This window comes from Mandrillus leucophaeus, unplaced genomic scaffold, assembly GCF_000951045.1.
Source record: "Mandrillus leucophaeus isolate KB7577 unplaced genomic scaffold, Mleu.le_1.0 Scaffold43, whole genome shotgun sequence".
Taxonomy (NCBI): domain Eukaryota; kingdom Metazoa; phylum Chordata; class Mammalia; order Primates; family Cercopithecidae; genus Mandrillus; species Mandrillus leucophaeus.
Window position 1 is genome coordinate 4100340 of NW_012104587.1, and position 19003 is coordinate 4119342.

Here is a 19003-nt window from a genome sequence, read left to right on the forward strand (position 1 = left end):
CGTCTCTGCAAGAAGTACAAAAACTTAGCCAGGAGTGGTGGTGCATGCCTGCAGTCCTCAGCTACTTGGGAGGCTGAGTAGGATCACCTGGGCCCAGGACTTGGAGGCTGCAGTGAGCCATGACTATGCGACTGCACTCCAGCATGGATGAGAGACCTTGACTCAAAAAGAAAAAAGGCTGGGTGCTGTGGCTCACACCTGTAATCCCAGCACTTTGGGAGGCCAAGGCGGGTGATCACAATGTCAAGAGATAGAGACCATCCCGGCCAACATAGGGAAAACCCATCTCTACTAAAAATACAAAAAATTAGCTAGGCGTGGTGGCACATGCCTGTAGTCCCAGCTACTCTGGGGGCTGAGGCAGAAGAATGGTGCGAACCCAGGAGGTTGGAGACTCCGTCTCAATAAAAGATAAAGAAAAAAGAAAAACAAAAAAGAGGCCCTCTCTGGGATGCTATTGTATCTGTCCACATCCTCCCCCTTTCTAAACTGCTAGAAAGCAGAAAGCATGTCTTTAACACCACGAGACGAAAATAGCCAAGATTCACACACTACATCCTTTAACCCTCACAGCAGCTCTGGAGATGGCAGAGATTAAATTAGTAGTTAGTTCAAAGGCCAGCCACCCAGTAAATGGATTAGGAAAAAAAAGAAGGTCCAAACTCAGGCATTCAAAGTCCACAGCCCAAGGGTTTTACCCTGTTGCATGCTATTTCCCAAGAACTGGCAGGTCCCGAAACTTTAGTTGAATGAGTAAGTGGGGTTCAGAAGTGCTGGGAGGCTCAGTTGCTAGAAGGCAACCCTGAATCAGCCCCAGAGATAACCCAACTTTTGGGAACACCGAAACATCACTATATCCAATCACAGATGTGATTAGGTTACCAAGTCTAGCCAGGCAATCATAGAGGTACAAACGAGACCATGCACCCAACGTAATACTTATTTCTAAAACCGAGGCAGACCAGATTCCTGCCCTGGACTCTAAGGCCACAGCTGGTACCAAGTTCAGGGAATGACCAGGTTCACCTTCTATACAAACCTCTTCCCCCACCCATCCCTTCCATTGCTGCCTCCATAACAAACGTCTCACCACAACGATTCCTGCTACCTTCTCTGTTTAGAAGATGAGAAAGAATGACTTGAGGGGACTGATCAAGTTACTTAGGATAGGGAATAACTCCAATTCTACACCTGAAGCCCCAGGATCTGTGGCTACTGTTTCTTCACAGAAGATTCCTCTTGCAGTTTACCATGTCTTCCCCTACACCAAGGGCTTTTCTGCCTCACTGTTCTTACAGGGGACACAGCACCAACCTCTCCCCGAGGCCTTGCAAATAAAGATGAAGCAATGCGATGACTGAACTAAGTGGCTTTTTTATTATAGAAAGCCGGAATTACAAAGGACTTAAGAATTGGCATTGGGGCCCTTCTTCTTGCCAAAGGTGGGCACAACGTTGACAAAGCGCCGGTTGTACTGCATCCGGCGCTTAGCCCGACCGGTCTTCTTCTTCTTCTTCTCCTGTTTGGCCACCTGAAGAAGGGAGGGTTAATCAGGCCCTGGTTTCTGTCTTCCACATCTAGCATCCTTTCCCTCAGGCTCATCTCCAGGGAGGGAGAAGGCAAACCGGGTAAGAACCCAGGGACTTAATTTAGCTGTGACAGGAAAAGACAAAGTCCAAACACCATGACCACTAATACTCTCACTCACCTTAGGAGTCTGACCTCTCACTTTCCCAGCACGGGCCAGGGAACCATGGACTTTACCTGTAATGGGAAAGGAAGGAACCAGCAGGTAAGAGCAAGAAGGTGCCACCCGGCAGAACCCCTCTTTCCTCAATTCAAGCCTTTAAAGAGAAGCTGGGCCCAACAGGTAATGAGAACAAAGCTGCAGATATCTGACCTTGAAATCTTAAGTTTCATTTCAGGATTTTCCAGCTTCTAACTTTCTAGAGCACTTTGGGGGCCCCGGTCTGACCTAATTTTAGTGGGGAAGCTGATAACCAGACTCGGATCTCGTGATGTGACTGAAACACAACTACACTCTGGCTCAGTCTCCCATGGACGTCTGTGTTCAACATGAGGGATGTAAACAGGAAGAATCACTCTGAACTGAGCGCAGTGAGAAGTACTCTTACTACCATAGGTGTGACACTCAGCTGCCAGGACTATGCACCCCCCACCCACTAGACGCTTACCGGTAGTTCAAAGAACATTCTTCTCTCACTCACCTCCAAGCATGCGGCCTGCTACTTCCAGGGTAGTCAGGGCCTCCACCCCGCACTGGCCCAGAGTGGCCTCATCCTCCAAGGGGGTGCCTGCCAGGAGCACGACTTGATCTTCCGGGGCAATGCCCTCCAGTGAAGCTACATGAGCCTACAGGGAAAGATAAGGCTCGTAAGTGTTCCCTCGGGCCGCGAGGGTGAAGAGCACAAGAAAATGGAACCCAGGGCGCACCAAGCAGCCTTACCTTGATCTGGGCGACCGTTTCCTGGCCGGTCACCTCGAGGGTGTGTAGCTCCTGGGCGCGGACAAAGAGCTGCATGTTGACGACTGAGTAAAGAAAGACGACTTGTAAGAGAAGCGAAGAAATGCTCTGGGATAAAGGAGGTTTGGGAATGGAAAGTGGTCCAGAAACGATAGCGATGGGATGGAGGTGGTCGCGGCGGCTCACGTGGGGAAGGCCAGGCCTCCCGAAGAATTCGGATAGGGACTGGAGCAGGGCCACAGAGCCGGCCTGGTTCTTCAGTTTCCCCCGCGCCCTCTGATCCCGCAGCCAACCTGCTACAAGTCCTTCGGATCCAGCCAAGGCCCTATTCTTACCTGAACCGCGGTCCCAGCTGCCGCTACCGCGAAGATGGAGTCGAGAAAGAGGAAGAAGCGAGGGCGCGTCTGTACAGACGCGAGCTGCGTATCACGTCACTACTGAGCCACCGCGCGGGTCTCTGATATTTGTACCGCCCAGGGCGACCCTAGCTCCGCCCCTTTACGCTCGCACAGGCGAGCCTGCCAGGGGCAGGCAGCGCGCGCAGGAGGGGGCGGAACCAGACGGTTGCGTGCACTGACGGCTGGCGTACGAGGTCAAGATGGCCGTTACCATGTTCCGGGCTGCGCTTCGGGGATGGAGAACCGGTGTTCAGCGGGGCTGCGGGCTACGGCTGTTGGTGAGAGCGCTGAGCGAGGAGCTGAGGGCATCGCGTGGGTGTGAGGCTCAGTGTTACTCATTGTTAACCCCGAAAACTAAGGCATTCCTACTTGGGGCCTTAGTTTTGCCGTTTTCGATCGGAAGAGCTTGTCTCCCGATCGAGTGTAAATACAGAAACGAGAGGGAAAGTGGTAGACTGCGGTGCTCTTTGGGAGCACTTAACACAGTGCCTGGCAGTGTCTATGTAAGCCATAACGTTTCAGATAAGGGGCGGGATCCTAGCATGAGTGTGCATAGGGAATTATGATTGCCTTAATTCTTTTTTTCCTTTTTTTTTTTTGAGACAGAGTCTCGTTCTGTTGCGCAGGCTGGAGTGCAGTGGCGCGATCTCGGCTTACTGCCAGCTCCGCCTCCCGGGTTCACGCCATCCTCCTGCCTCAACCTCCTGAGTAGCTGGGACTACAGGCGCCCGCCACCACGCCAGGCTAATTTTTTTATATTTTTAGTAGAGATGGGTTTCACCGTGTTAAGCAGGATGGTCTCGATCTCCTGACCTCGCGATCCGCCCGCCTCGGCCTCCCAAAGTGCTGGGATTACAGGCGTGAGCCACCGCGCCCGGCTGATTGCCTTAATTGTTAAGGCAATCATAAGATTAAACACCACTATATCCAATCACAGATGTGATTAGGTGAGCAAGGCCAGCCAGGCAATCATGAAGGTACAAACAAGGTTACGCTGCCAATGTAATAATAATATCTATTCCTAAAACCGAGGCAGAAAGTTAAGCCTTAAGTTTCTAAAGACTTGATTGACTTTTCAGAAGTCTACACATACTCTTTTGAATCCCACCGAAATCCTAAGAGAGGTAGACCATTCAGAGTATCTGAGCCTCCTTTCCATCCCATCTGTACCCTGCACCGTGGAAAACCAAAGACTGGTGCTATCTTATGTCAACTTAAATAACGGACTCTAAAAGAAAATGATATTTATTCGGAAATGGGTGTATACTATGTGCTTATCAGGGAGGTAAAAGAAGACAAAGGTTTTTAACGGAAAAATGGGCCAGGCACGGTGGCTCACGCCTGTAATCCCAGCACTTTGGGAGGCCAAGGCGGGTAGATCACCTGGAGTCAGGAGTTTGAGACTAGCCTGGCCAACATGGTGAAACCCGTCTCTACAAAAAATACAAAAATTAGCCGGGTGTGATGGCGTGTGCCTGTAGTCTCAGCTACTTGGGAGGCTGAGGCAGGAGACTTAACTTGAACTTGGGAGGCGGAGGTTGCAGTGAGCCGAGATCACGCCACTGCACTCCAGCCTAGGTGACAGAGTGAGACTCCGTCCCAAAAAAATAAATAAATAAATAAATCAAAGGAAAGGAAAAAAGAGTATTACGTAATTGTATTGAGATAGTTATCCTTGGCTACAAGGATGAATAACAAGGGTGGTGCCAGTTCAAGATTGGACAGGCAGTTGTTGGACGGATGGCCTTGCAGAAATTTTTGTTTGTTTATTTTTGTTTTTTTGAGAGAGTCTTGTCGCTCTGTCACCCAGGCTGCAGTGCAGTAGCATGATACCAGTTCACTGCAACTGCTGCCCCCTGTGTTCAAGCAGTTCTTCTGCCTCAGCCTCCCAAGTAGCTGGGATTACAGGCATGCACTACCATACCTGGCTAATTTTTGTATTTTTAGTAGAGATGGGGTTTCGCCATGTTGGCCAGGCTGGTGTTGAACTCCTGACTTCAGGTGATCCACCTGCCTCGGCCTCCCAAAGTGCTGGGATTACAGACGTGAGCCACCGTGCCCAACCAGAAATACTTTTTTGTGTAAGGTTGCAATGGCCTTTGTGCAAGTCTGTGGTTTTTGCGGTCTTTTGTGATAGTTCTTATTATTAAGTATTTGTGCACAAGAACTTTTTTTTTTTTTTTCTTTTTTTTTTTTTCCTTTTTGTGGAGAACGGGGTCTCGCTATATTACCCAGGCAGGTCTCGAACTCCTGGGCTGAAGCTATCCTCCCACCTCTGCCTCCCTGAGAGCTGGGATTACAGGCGTGAGCCACCGCGCCCGGCCAAGAACTCTCTCTTCATGGCCCTCCCTAGCTTTGTTTGTTGGGATTTTTAACCCAAGTGACTCACTCCATTTTGATTCTGATAGCTTTCACACCGATCGCCCAGCCTTTTATTTATGCCATTCTCTCTGCCTGTAATGTTTCCATTCTCTACTTACTGAACTTATGCCATCCTGTGTTGTGTAGGCTAATGGAGAAATGGAATTTTTGTTTTGCTTCAGAGCCGGACCCAGGGCCCTCCAGATTACCCCAGCTTTGTGGAGTCTGTGGATGAATATCAGTTTGTGGAGCGCCTGTTACCAGCTACGAGGATCCCAGATCCCCCAAAACATGAACATTATCCTACCCCTAGTGGCTGGCAGCCTCCCAGAGGTGAGCTGGGTGGTTAGGGATGATTTGAAAACTTCACGGAGCATCACCTCTTCCCCAGAGGTTGGCCTCCCCCATGAGGCTCTGGACTCTTCAGTGGGTTCAGGACTTGTTTTGCGATCCCTGTGGGTTACATCTGTCTCATGCCTGAGGAAGAGCCCAGGAATGGAGTCCTCTGTTGTTCACTGGTACTCATCCATCCACACTATTGGGATTGGGTCTTCCCCATATGGGGGAAAGTAAACAACAGAGAGAAAACCCAAGAGCTTGGACCTTCTTTCCCCCCAGGAGACTATGTCTATAATTAAGAACACAGCGTGGAGTCAGGCAGTTCTGGGTTTGAATTTGGCTTTATTTACTGTTGATATTATCTTGAATTAGTCACTTAGCTTGACCCAACCTGTTTTAGCAAAATGGAGATGATCTGCTCAGTACCTAGAGCCCTTAGTGCAGAGCCCAGCATATGGTAGGTGCTCAGTGCTTGTAAATCCCGATCTCTTTATTCCAGAGATTGCTTTCAGCCTCCCTGACCCAGTGGAGGAGGGCAAGGATTGGCCTAGAGGGGGACCCAAAGATCCAGGGAGGCATGTCCCTGACTTCATGTTTTCTTGAGTACCTACTTAGTGACAGGCCTTGTGTGGGGCCTTAGGGTACCAGGGTGAACAATTTGGTCCTGACTCCAAGCTGAAGGAAAGAGGAGACCCCCTGACCTAAAGTCTGGAGGTGGCTTGGTCCAGCTGGGTGCATTTGCCCTCTGCAGACTGAGAGCAAGGACCTTGGCTGAGGTGGGATGGCACCTAGGAAGAGTTGATTTAACAGTGTCTTTCCTTGTCGCAGACCCCCCACCCAACCTGCCCTACTTTGTACGACGCTCTCGGATGCACAATGTCCCTGTCTACAAGGACATGACGCATGGCAACCGGCAGATGACTGTGATCCGGAAAGTAGAAGGGGACATCTGGGTAAGTAGGTGGGTGGGTCTGGGGCTGGGCCTGACCCTTTCAGGGCTGGAGGGACAGGAGTCCTTTCAAGGGAAGGGACTCTTGGCCTGACCTGATTTGTCATCTTTCCCTAGGCCCTGCAGAAAGATGTGGAAGATTTTCTGAGCCCACTGCTGGGGAAGACACCCGTCACCCAGGTCAATGAGGTGACAGGTACCCTGCGAATCAAGGGCTACTTTGACCAGGAGCTTAAAGCCTGGCTCTTGGAGAAAGGCTTCTGAGGCCTAGCTGAGCAGCCTGCATGTCAGCCTGCCCTGCGGATCAAGTCTAGGGGGCCTCAGGAGGAGGGAGGTGGGTGTTGGAGCCCCTGAGACAGGGGATACAGAAACTAAGGCTAAAGGACTTTGGGGTCAGGCCTTGCTTGCATAAAGGAGAAAACCGAACCCTATGTACATGCTGGGGGAGAGTGCCTAATGTGGGAGACCAAATAGGAATAACCAGGCTAATGGGGGGTGTCAGCAGCTTTCTCTCCCTCCTGTCTTGGCCTGTTGTTTTTTGTTTTTTGAGATGGAGTCTCACTCTGTTGCCCAGGATGGAGTGCAGTGGCATGATCTTGGTTCACTGGGTTCCAACTTCCACCTCTGGGTTCAAGCAGTTCTGCCTCAGCCTCCTGAGTAGCTGGGATTACAGGCACCCGCCACCACAACCTGCTAATTTTTGTACTTTTAGTAAAGATGAGGTTTCACCATGTTGGCCAGGCTGGTCTCAAACTCCTGACTCCAAGTGATTCGCCCACCTCGGCCTCCCAAAGTGCTGGGATTATAGGCGTGAGCCATGTGCCCTGCCCACCTTGGCCTGTTTTGTTTTCCTTTCCTTGGGCTCAGCAATTCAAATTCTAGTTGTCATTTGGTGGAAGCAGTAGCCCAACCTAGTTTAGGGGAAGGTAGCACAGGGCAGAGCCACTGGGCACTTTGTTCCCTTGGCCCTCCAAAGCTCATTGTTGCAAACATCCCCAAGCCCTTGCTCTAGGCCAGATCTTGTTTGGTACAGGCTATGAACACAGATGACTCGGGCATGGGGCTTGGAGATCTTCTGTTCGAAGTACAGTGCCCACGTTAGCCCTGGGCTCTTTCTCCTAGAGAGGTAGGAGGCCCATTCTTGGTCACTGTTCCATTGCAGACCAGACTTGCTGGCCTGACCACAAGGGAGTGGCTGGAACTCCTCACAGCCAGCATAGGGCCATCCTCCCCAGCCTGCTGACCTGGAATCAAGGCTGGGGAGGGGTTTGCAGGCAGGAATACGCTGACCTTTCACCCTGTCATCCCATCCCAACCCCAGCTCACTAGCCTTCATTGGAGTCACAGGGGCCAAAGGCCTGAGACCCCACCCTACCCCCAAACTGGCTAAGACAGCTCCCAGTTCCTGGATCCCCAACTTGGTCTCTGCCCTGAGGCAGGGCACTGAACTCTGGGCTGCTTTTCCATGTGTAAAATGGGCACATCTTCCTAATCTGTTAATGGTCAATGGTGTCCCCAAGGATAGTGCTGGCTTCCATGGAAACCCTAACTCCTGGAGATTCCATTCCATTCCATTCTCAAGTGTACAGCCACAGCAAGGAGCCCGACACTGATTTTATTGATTCCATGAGACAAACCCCACCAACTGTTAATGCAAGTTTTTATTTGGCTGTATATACAATTTAAGCTATTAAAATTTGTACAATATTTACAAATTAAATAATCATCTGAAACTGTCTCCAACAACTCTTGTAACACAAAACCAAGGGGAAAAGACAGGGGCAGGCAGGTCCCAGCTCCTGTGGTCCCTCCTTGGTACAGAGCCTTTTCTAAACCGGAAAGACCTTCGTCTTTCCCGGGATTAAGCATTCAACTTCAAAAGACAAAATTTAAGCCAAAAGACACTAGTAAGGAAGTAATTCCAATTCTAAACTCCAGAAGTTCTGCCAGTTGAGAAGTGGCCTTCCTTGGGCGCTGGGATTGCAGTGGTCAGGAGCAGGCACACTGGCCCTTGCCTGGAGTGCGGCTGGGCAGTGGCTGCTGGGTGAGACAGGTCAGTCTCACCTGAGAAGCTGCAGGGGAAAGGGGCCTGGGGGGAGGGGCGGGGCAGGGTCCCTCAGTGCTGCCCGCCTGCCCCCCCCACTCCCAGGCATTCCTTTCCCTGAGTTGTGTGGTTGCCAGTAAGACGCAGAAATGCCACAGGGCATAGGGGGCACAGCCACCACCACAAGAGGCTTCTGGGGAGATCAGGGTAAGAAAAGGAAATGGGTACCAGTCTTAGGGGTGGGCCAGGGAGCAAGTTCATAGCTTGCCTCCAGCCCCTCTGGAGTCCACACTTGGGAACGGGAGCTAATACTGTTCGGCACCGCAGTGACTCCACACACACAAGTAGGGCTCAGAGGGGCTGCCCCTTCTCCCAGAAAGGGGTAGGGGAAGAAGAGGGCTTCTCAGAGGCTTAACCTTCTGCCTTCATGGCCCCAGCAGAACATAGGGCTGAAGAGTTGGAGAGGAAGGCTGGAACTGACCCAAGATCCCCATAGCTGCCTGGGACTCTGAGGGCTGGAGTCAAATGGGAACCCCAGCCTCTTTCCACTTGGCCTAGGGGATGCCGCCTCTTTCTCAGAGCTGGGGGTACTACTCCCTGCTGCAGACAGAGAGGGAGCTGGCACTTGGTGGCAGGATGTGTTCCAGCGAGGGCTGCTCAAAAGAGCAGGGGCTGGGGCTGGGCTGGGGCAATGTCAGTGGGCAACAGGAGACTCCAGCTTTTGCAGGCGGCGCCGGCGGAGCTCTGCTGCATCAGGCTCTCCATCCTCGGGCATCTCCTCTGTGCCCACTGACTCAGGAGCTGGGGACAGAGAGACTGGAAGTGGAACCTAGAGAAGTTCCCTGCTCCCCCGGCTGGAGGCCAATCACACCTACCTGGAGGCCTTTCCGTTTCAGGGGCTGTTGGGGAGGCTCCTGTGGTTGGGGTCGTGGCCTCTGAGCTGGGGATGCTGGTGGAGGAGGCAGCAGCAATAACTGTAGTGGCAGTCTCCTCAGGGGAGCTGACTGAAGTGGCAGGCCGAGGGGGCCTGGGAAGAGAAGGGACGAGAGGCGGGTCTGGCCTTGGCATCCTAGGTTGGGCAGATTCTCCTGCCCTTGGTGAGCCTTGCAGAACAGAGTATAGAATGATGTGCCCTTGTGGCCCCAGTGCCTGGCAAACACAAGTGAACATGCTGAATGAACTCAGACAGGGTGACTTGACTCAAGGGCCAAGTGATTCTATCCCTTAGCTGTAAGGTGCTTCCAGGCAGGGACTGTTGACCTGTTCACTCTTACCCTGCAGTCTCCACCCTGGGGAGTCAGGCACCTTATAGGGGACCCACTGAATAAGCCACAGTGCTCAAGCCTTGGACTCAAGTTCCTCTCCAAGCCTGTGCTGTCACTGCTAGATGCCAGGCATTATGTACATGTCACTTTTTTAAAAGACAGGGTCTCGGCTCCATCACCAAAGCTGGAATTTAGTGGCACAATCATAGCTCACCGCACCCTTAAACTCCTAGGCTCAAACAGTCCTGCCTCAGCCTCCCAAAGTGCTGAGATTACAGGTGTGAGCCACCGCATCGGCAGTAGACATCACTTACGAATATGAATTAAGACCCCTTTATTCAAATAACGTTAAGAGGTCAAAAACAAGTGAGTGATGGGACCAGCGCTTGCACTTGGGCCAGGATGGCTCCAAGTGACTTCCTATTATTTGCTCCCTCAGTTTGGGGGCAGCAATTGTCAATCTAAGTGTCACTACATCTCAGGAGAATATCATGTGATGAACTAAAGCACTGCAAATTCTGAATAATTTGACTTTAGAGAAATAAAAAGGAGTAAGATCCAAAGTCAGCTCTCGAATAAACATCACTCCTAGTTAGATCCAGATGTGCTTTCTGGAGTGGGAGGACAGATAGGCACCAGGAGTTACCAAGAACTCCTGGAGAATCTGGATGGACCTGTAGATAGGTAGCCTGAATTGGCAGGTGTCAAAGGCCAAGAATCACTGCTGGGGACCTCCTGGCAGCTCCACTCCTGATCCACCAAACCCACTCTGCTTCCCCTGTACAGACACACCCCAAGGAGGCCAGCACAGTGAGGTACTGGTTGATCTGTAGCATGGCGGCGTCCAGCAGTGTGTGGATGTTACGCAGGCTCTGCAGCCGGGCCTCCAGGTGCTGCCGTTCATGGCCCTCCAGAGCTCGTAGCTCCTCTGGGGTCAGCCCAGCAAACCCCGCAGGGGGCACAGGCATCGGGGGGAAGGCTGGAGAGAGAGAGAAAGGCTCAGTCTGGGCTGCTGGGGCCAGACACCAACCTCACCCCCCAGAAGAACCCAGAGTGGCCCGGCTTACCAAAGGGCGGAGGCAGGGGCATACCCATCCAGGGAGGAGGGAAGGGGAAGCCAGGGGCAGGGCCAGCTTCTGGGGCAGAGCCAGAGCCTGGGCCAGATGCTGTGGCAGAAGCAGCAGCAGCACTGGTGCCAGCAGCTGTGGTTGTAGCTGCTCCACTGGGCCGAGAAAGGGCTGCTGAAGAGCAGGAACAAGAAGTCAGTGAGTGTTCCATCCCTGCCACCCCCTGGCTGTCACAGTACCCAAAGGCTCACCTGCACTGGTGGATGGAGGGGCCACAGCCTCTCCTGAGCTGGGGGGAGGCGGGACAGGTGGAAAGGGGCCCATGGGGGGCCACAGTGGGAACATGCCTGGAGGAAAAGGAGGCAGGAGGCCCTGGGGGACTGCAGAGAGAAGACAGGGAGGTAAGAAAAGGGCCAAATGGACACAGACCCAACTCCCAGTCAGGGGGCCTGACTATTGCAAGCTCTGTCCTATTCCCACAGGCCCTGAGCGCAGCACTGGTCACACTGACTGCAAGCATCTATTTCTCATCTTTCCATCCCTTCCTGGCCCAGACTGAGATTCTGGAGGGCAGGGACTCTCCAATTTCCCAGCATCTTCCATACCCAGTCCAGGGCAAGTACCCAGTGGTGTGCTGGGTGGTCAGACAAGGGGATGCTGCGTGGTCAGACAAGGGGATACTCACAGTTGGGGGGCTGAGGCAAGAGTGGTGGGGGGTGGGGCGCAGGGGGTGGCCCCTGATCCGCAGGCTCTGGGGGTGGTGGTGACTGGGCTGGCAGCGATGCCCGAAGGACATCCATACGGCAGGTGGGGCAGGTCTGCTGCCGCTGGAACCAGGAGCGCAGGCAGCTGCGGGTCAAGGCCAGGCAGAGGTCAGCAGATCCCTAGGGGCCTGCCTTCTGGGGCCTGTGCCCCGCTGTGTAGACTCCCCAGGGCCCCTCCCACCTGGTATGGAAAATGTGGTTGCAAGGCAGTCTCTTGGCACCAGTCACCATCTCTTCTCGGCAGATGATGCAGACATTGTCCATTGCCTGGAGCTCCTCTGGGGTGGCATCTGGATACCTGGTTAGGATGACGGGCTGTATCAGATCCAGAGCTGGAAGCAGAGGGACCCAGGACACAGCTTGGGACAGCAGCCATGACAAGCCTACTTACAGGGTGTTCATGTTGCGGATGGCTCGGCGAGACATGATGGCATCTGTCACAGCTTTTTTGAACTGTCTGAAAGGACAGTCAGTGAAAGCAGGAGAAGGGACGGGATCAGGTTGGGAGGATCGGGGGATAGGGCTGGGCTCACCTCATGGCCAGGTACATGGGCCGGATGGCAAAGAGTGGGAAGGTGTGCACCTTGATCATGATGGTCATGAAGGCCATGTACAGCAGAACCTTGATGAAGCCTGCGGGGAGGGGATGCAGAAAGCAGCAGGTCACAGGGCCAGGAGGCAGAGTGGAGTATGCTGGTCCAGATCAGGAGAGGCCCAGGCCCCTCTCACCTGTAAACAGCTCTGTGTAGAGCATGTACACAGCCTTGTTGTCCCAGGGGTTCTCACTCTGGAGGTCCACGGAGTGCAGCACATACTTGATGAAGATGGTGAGCACCATCGTCATCAGGATGGCATACTGAAGGGAGAGGGGGACGAGGGGGATGTGAACACACAGCTCCCCCTTGCTGTACCCACACTGCTCCCCCGAGCCTCTGCACAGCAGGTGCAGTGGTACAATCACAGGCTCTAGACACACCCGGGGTCCTCCTAGCCCCTCCACTTACTAGCTGTGACTTTTGGCAACTCAATGAACCTCAATTAACTTATCTATAAAATGACAGAATTAACTGTTCCTTTATAACAGTATTGTCTTGCTAAATAAGAGATGCAGGTCAGGAGCTCAGCACAGGGCCTGGTGTGAAATTTGCATTCAACAAATATGAGCTGTTGTCACTGAACACATTCTCCCTCTGCCAGGGACACGCCTCCAAATGTCCATCAAGCTAATCCTCTCCTGTCCACTACCAGCTAGCTCTGGCACAAGCCTCTAGGAACCCTCTCCTGAGCCCCAGGTTGGGGTTCCTCCTCTGTCCTAGGCTCTTTGTACTTTTTCCCAATCACCTAGGAGTGAGGGTGTGGAGGGCAGGAGCCGTATCTGATCACTGCCCCTTGGTGGCCAGCACAGGTTGGCCACATAGCAGGTGCTGAGGAAGGGTCTGTTGGGTTATTCAAAGTGCATGTGGGGTCACCTCGGGCTTGTCCTCTCAACCTCCCAAGCCAGTTTTACCTCAAAGCCAAACACCAGCTGCACAGAAGCCCCACGGGTCAGGATGCTGTGATAGGCATGGCTGACGAAGAGGAAGTCCAGGATGCCCAGAAGGAACATGAGAGCTGTGGGGACCCCCATACATGCGGGGTAGGGGAGGTCAGCCCAGGGCCCAACAGCTATTTAATGCTCTACGACAGCCCCACCCTCCAGCCTACCATGGCCCCAGTGATCTAGTCAGGTGGGCACACTCCACTGAACCTGGCCCTCTGGGAGCTTCCTGGGGGAGGGGGTGTCGTTGGGGTGCCCAGGCTGCAGGTGAGAAGGCAAAGGGCTGAGGGCCCAGGCAGTTGAGAAGCCCTGGAGTGGAACAGGACAGAGACTATGCAAATTAACTTCCTAAATTATCTTTCCTGTACAGCTGTGGGGGGTGGCCTGTGCTCCGGAGTACAGGCCCACTGTTCACATTCCACTCTTCCCCTCCCTTCCCCTGAATCTCACTCACAGACAATGCGGCAGTGAAAGAGCCAGGAGATGTTGGGGCTGCGTTCCATCTGAGGCAGAGCACACAAGAGGCCTGTCAGGAAGCCTGGGGCTCACCCCACATCCTCAACCCAGCCCTCCCTGCTCTTTAAGCCTGCCCGCTGGCCACTCCCTGGCTTCCACCTGCTTCAGAACTCCCTTCCTTGACTCACAAAGTCCACACGATCCTCAGCCAGCCAGTGGAAACATTTGAGGAAGAGAAGGAGAGTGAAGAGTGCAACAAAGCGGGGGCTGAAGTCATCCCGAAAAACGGTGAAGGCCAGACAAGTCTCTGTGACAGCATACCAGGAACGTTCCAGAAGGTGCTGGGGACCAGGCAGGGAATAATGTGGATCCCAAACATTCTTTCCCAGCACCCTGCCCTCACCTTTGGGGCAACCGACATCTTACCTCCATCTCTGCTGCCCTCAGTTGCCCAAAGAACACCTTGCCCATCACCTTGCCCAGGAGGAAGACAAGGACAAAGGCCTGGATGTACAGGACCTAGGAGTGGGGAGAGGCTATGGTTTGAGGTCACTTTCCGCTTTCCTCTGCTTGGGACTCATCATTCGGGATCCTCCACATCCTAATCACAGTTTATTCAAAGTTAGACAGCTGGCGGCTACTTCCCTACTTACCTGACCTCTAGCCCCGCCCCTGGCCCAGGCAGACTCCTCCTTCCCTCCCAGGGAGTTCCTCCCTCCCTGAGCCCTGAACTCACTGCCATGCTGGGGCTGGACTTGGTCAGGTACACCACAGTGGGGTAGAACTGGTGTTTGAGGTAGTAGGCGTGAGCCACCACAGCCCCGGTCAGCGCCAGGCTGGCCGCCATCATCACTGCCGTGCGGAACATTGCCCTGGCCCGGAGACCTAAATGGGGCAAGAAAATAACTTATGTGATGCGCCTGCTGTGCAAAATAGCACGGTGCCTGGCACAGCCTCAATCAATAGGAGAAAGCGGGGAGAGGGGGGAATCACATTTCGCCCTCGAAATCATCACACCAAGAATAGCTTACTCTCCCCCATTTTACAAATAAGCCTCGAAGGGGTTAAGTGATCACACTGACGCAAGGCCTGGAACCTGGGTCAGTCTTGTTTCAAATCTAGGGCTCTTTCCACGCTGACTGCCAAGCCGCCGCCTCTAGGGAGGCGATGAGGAAAAGCTGCAGTGTTGGAGGAGGGGGAGCTGCACCGCTGACCCTCCGGTGGAGGAGATGGGGTGGGAGGCAACAGCAGAAATCTGCTCCAGGGGCGGGAACGCGCGGCCAGGGCTGAGCAGCCAAGGCACAGAGGGTAGCAGACTGGGCAGGCGACAGCGCCGGTGACAGCTGTGTTAGGGTGGGCAGTTCGGACGCGCGCCCCGCGGGAGTGGGCGGGGAACGTCAGCCTGGAATCCTGGGGTCCCCCGACCCCCGGAGTAGTGTCAACTCAGAGCACCACAAGAACGGCCGACCGGCAGAGAGCAGCAGCGGTTCGGGAGAAGCCGGGTCGCCCTCGCGGCCGCGCACCTGTGAGCACTAGGAGTTGCGGGCGTCGCAGGCAGGGCCCAGGCTTGAGCAGAGCGGCCGCACCGGCGTCTGAGGTCTCCGGCCAGCTGACAGGCCGAAAGCGGGCGGCGGGGCTGAGGGCCGCGCCCACTCTGGAGCCCTCAAGGGGAAGGTTCGGGTCCCGACCCCAACCACAACTCGGGCCAGACTTCGCCCCACTCACCAGGAACGCAGCGCCGCGAGCCCGCTCAATCCGCGCGACTGCGGCGGCCGCTACGGTTAACAACACTCCCCACCCCCTGCGAACCGGAACTTCGGGGGTCAGACACCTCACTTCCGGCGGCGCGGGGCGCGGCGTGGGTCGTACCAAATGCGTCCTGCCCTGGCTCGCACTGCGCGCTACGTGGGTCCATAGCAATGGTGTCACCACCGTATCTGGGGCTCGTGTCTACGGGGAAGGGCTGGGCAAGAGGTCCGAGAGGTGGTCAGAAGGTAATAGAGCAACAGTGGGACGTTGTGGGGGGGGTCCCCCTATTATTTATTAGTCACAGATGGTATGGCCCCTGCGCTGAGTGGCCTCCGCCTAGTGGGGAACTCGGCCCCGCGAGGGGCTGGGAGGTGGAGCCGCTTGCGGGCTGTACCACCTGGAGGGGGAGTAGGCCAGGGACAGACTGTACAAGCCTAAGGGGAATGAAATGTTTAAAAGCCTCAATTTAGGGAGAGTCACAACAGTTTGACAAATACGGTGCTCTCTGAGAGAACTGGATGCGGAAAACAAAAATTTGTCTTCTCCATGATCACCCCCCAAGTTGTGTGGGAGTGAGTTGGGTCCCGTGGCTGCCACTGATTGGTTGCGATAAGTTACGCGGACCAATAAGAAAAAGAAAGTACCTTTACTGGCCTATAGAAAGGGGAAAGCAGGTGAGTGGTTGTTAGGGGCGGACAGCTGCGTTGCCTAGGCCCAGGTCCCGCTCCAGTTGGCTGAAGAGTAGGGAAAGCGCAGTCCTTGGGCGGGTGATCCCTGGCTGGCCTCCGGGGACGTTTGCCGCGCCAGGTCAGGGAGGGGCAGCCAGGTGTACCCGAGACTGGGAGATTAATTCCTGCTAATCTTGGGACGGAAGTGTTCTGTTTGTGCAAAGGAATTGACTTCAGCATCGCAGACTTGCCCCCATCTCAGGTTCTGGTTTTGCTGTCCGTGTATTGTTCAGCTCTGAGCCATAAGCAAGACCCCCACTGGTCCTGGGCTGCCCTGTAGTTTAGTTCGTGTCTGGGTCGCAGCCAACTAAGCTCGCTGATTAACAAAATGGAGCCAATGCATCCACTTTGTGCCTTGCGTTTTCCTCTGTCATCTCATTTAATCATCAGTCACTAAGGTTTATGAGCTAGAGGGTGCTACCCCCTCCCGCGAAACGTGGGGCAATTGAAATTCAGAGGCTTATCAAAACCTGTCCTAGGATTGGCGCCAGGTCTGTCTGCCTCTAAATCTCTGTGCTCATCTTCCGTGTCACCTGTTGACCTGACAGTTTCAGCTTATAACCAGTCAGAGTTGGCTTCCCCGTAAGGCCACGTGTAACTTTTTTTTCCCCCCTTTTCTTTTCATTTATTTATATATTTATTTTTGCGACAGGGTCTCGCTCTGTCGCCCAGGCTGGAGTGCATGGGCGCTATCAGGGCTCACTGCAGCCTCGACCTCCCGGGCTCAAGCGATCCTCCCACCTCAGTCCCCCAAAGTGCTGGGATTACAGGCGTGAGCCACAACACCCTGCCTATCTGTAACTTTCTAGTGACTGCATCCAATGGCTGGCTTTCAACCCTTGCTTGACTGAACCTCTCTCCCCTTCTTGAAAGTCTCCTCCCTAAGCTTCTGTGATCCACATGTCTCTGCTCCTCTTTTCTCTCTGGCTATGCATATGTCCTCTTCTCTTTACCTGATGTCCTTCTCTTTACTCTTCCTGCATGATTTCCTCTGCTCCATTCCACCCCCTGACCCAGGTGCTGATGATTTCCGTGTCTGGTCTCCAGCCGGGATCTATCCTGCTTTCAGTGTCCCTAGACACTGTCCGCACCCCAGCTCCGGAAATGGGCATCATGCTCACTATCTGTCCCCCACATCCAAACTGGTAATTAAGTCATTTATTCAGTTAGTCTACAAATATGGATCAAGTGTCTCCTGTTCTAGGGACTTAGGATGTCACTTAACAAAATAAAGATCTCTGCCTTTATGGAGCTTATCCTAGTAGATGTGACAGCAAACCATAGACATAAGTGAAAAATCTAATGTGCTGGAAGATGATCAGTGCTATAGGAAAAAAGTAGAACAGAATAAAGGGGATCAGGATGTGGTGGGGTACTTGAAGCTGGTTGCAGTATCAGCGAGGATAATCGGGTAAGCTTCCTTGAGAAGGTGACATTTGAGCAGACTTAAAGGAAGTGAGGTTATGAGCCAAGTGGATGTCTGGGTAAAGAGTTACAGCTCAATAAAGGTGGAGCGGTGCTACTTTGTTGGAGGAGATGAGTGTGGCTATAATGGAACTAGTGAAGGGTGTGTAGGAGGAGAGAGGCCAGGGCAAGATTGCATTGGCCATCACAGGGACCTTGGTTTTTCCTGAGTGAAGTGAGAAGTCACTGGAGGGTGCTGAGCAGAGGTGTGACATGCTCTGACTTAGGTGTAATAAAGTCACTCCAGGGCAGGTGTGGTGGCTCACACCTGTAATCCCAGCACTTTGGGAGGCCAAGGTGGGCGGATCATGAGGTCAGGAGATGGAGACCATCCTGGCTAACACAGTAAAACCCTGTCTCTACTAAAAAATACAAAAATTGGCCAGGCGTGGTGGCAGGCACCTGTAGTCCCAGCTACTCGGGAGGCTGAGGCAGGAGAATGGCATGAACCTGGGAGGCGGAGCTTACAGTGAGCTGAGATCATACCACTGCACTCCAGCCTGGACAACACAGCGAGACTCAGTCTCAAAAAAAAAAAATAATAAAATAAATAAAGTCACTCCAGCTCCTGTGTTGGAATAATCTGTAGTGGGGAGGAAGGCAAGTGTGGGAGCAGGGAAACCAGTTAGGAAGCTCTTGTGGTGCATTAGGCAAGAGAGGACATCCTGTTGGTTCTACCTCCTGAGTGTCTCTAGAATTCATTCTTGCCTTGCCATTTTCACTGCCACTGTCCCAGTCCAGACCATCATCATCTCATGCGTGGGAAAATGCAACAGTCCCCTTTCCTATGCGTTCCTCCTCATCCGTTATCCGTACAGCAGCCAGAGAGATCTCCTCACACTTGAGCTCACGCCTTGCCTTCCCTCCCACATTCTGCCCTTCAGGCATAATGCCCAGTTTGTGGGGCCTCAGGTGTACCATCCCTACCATGCCCCAGGCAGGCCTATCACCTTTTGCATATTTCTTTCCTTCTCCCAGGAACATCTTTGTCCTCAAATATCACAAAAAGCATTGCCTACCTCCTCAGGCTGGGTGGAGTGCATGCCATCATGGCTGGCTAATTAAAGAAAATTTTTTTTGTAGCGACAGGGTCTTGCTATCAGGCCCAGGCTGCTTTTGAACTCCTGAGCTCAAGTGATCCTCCCAACTTAGCCTCCCAAAGTATTTGTATTACAGGCGTGAGCCACTATGCCTCGACAAAAAAGCAGTTGTACTTCTAAGTACTAACAATGAGCAATCAGAAATTGAAAATTTCAAAATACTAATTACATAACTTCAAAAAATCAAATGTTTGGCCAGGCACGGTGGCTCATGCCTGTAATCCCAGCACTTTGGGAGGCTGAGGTGGGCAGATCACTTGAGGTCAGGAGTTCGAGACCAGCCTGGCCAACATGGTG

At 53.3% G+C, this 19003-nt stretch overlaps 4 protein-coding genes across 6 annotated transcripts in view; 2 read left to right on the forward strand and 2 right to left on the reverse strand.

The window, feature by feature from the left end:
- Positions 1–1354: 1354 nt before the first annotated feature.
- On the reverse strand, positions 1355–3542 carry FAU (Finkel-Biskis-Reilly murine sarcoma virus (FBR-MuSV) ubiquitously expressed). Of its 2 annotated transcripts, XM_011993546.1 has the most exons (5): positions 2821–3542; positions 2468–2550; positions 2229–2373; positions 1709–1764; positions 1355–1531 (listed from the first exon to the last, which is right to left on the reverse strand). In XM_011993546.1, exons 2-5 carry the CDS (start codon positions 2540–2542, stop codon positions 1406–1408), a joined length of 402 nt encoding a protein of 133 aa, XP_011848936.1. In that variant the 5' UTR covers positions 2543–2550; positions 2821–3542; the 3' UTR covers positions 1355–1405. The 2 variants fall into 2 exon arrangements, with proteins under 2 accessions (XP_011848936.1, XP_011848935.1); XM_011993545.1 differs by having other exon boundaries at positions 1355–1764.
- MRPL49 (mitochondrial ribosomal protein L49) lies at positions 2980–8270 on the forward strand. Its single transcript, XM_011993544.1, has 4 exons — positions 2980–3161; positions 5427–5577; positions 6412–6536; positions 6650–8270. The coding sequence occupies exons 1-4, from the start codon at positions 3084–3086 to the stop codon at positions 6794–6796; spliced, it is 501 nt and encodes a 166-aa protein (XP_011848934.1). The 5' UTR covers positions 2980–3083; the 3' UTR covers positions 6797–8270.
- Positions 8176–16119, reverse strand: SYVN1 (synovial apoptosis inhibitor 1, synoviolin). 2 transcript variants are annotated; one of them, XM_011993543.1, is made up of 16 exons: positions 15391–16119; positions 14402–14550; positions 14092–14184; positions 13854–14006; positions 13664–13712; positions 13180–13283; positions 12402–12528; positions 12206–12305; positions 12064–12129; positions 11854–11970; positions 11594–11757; positions 11160–11288; positions 10909–11079; positions 10634–10820; positions 9452–9603; positions 8176–9377 (listed from the first exon to the last, which is right to left on the reverse strand). In XM_011993543.1, the coding sequence occupies exons 2-16, from the start codon at positions 14531–14533 to the stop codon at positions 9271–9273; spliced, it is 1851 nt and encodes a 616-aa protein (XP_011848933.1). In that variant the 5' UTR covers positions 14534–14550; positions 15391–16119; the 3' UTR covers positions 8176–9270. The 2 variants fall into 2 exon arrangements, with proteins under 2 accessions (XP_011848933.1, XP_011848932.1); XM_011993542.1 differs by having other exon boundaries at positions 10909–11082.
- Positions 14833–19003, forward strand: part of SPDYC (speedy/RINGO cell cycle regulator family member C) — a 45405-nt gene continuing 41234 nt past the window's right edge. The window contains exons 1-2 of the mRNA XM_011993597.1: positions 14833–14899; positions 15027–15659. Coding sequence (XP_011848987.1) covers positions 14833–14899; positions 15027–15659 — 700 coding nt within the window. The remainder of the gene's footprint in view (positions 14900–15026; positions 15660–19003) is intronic.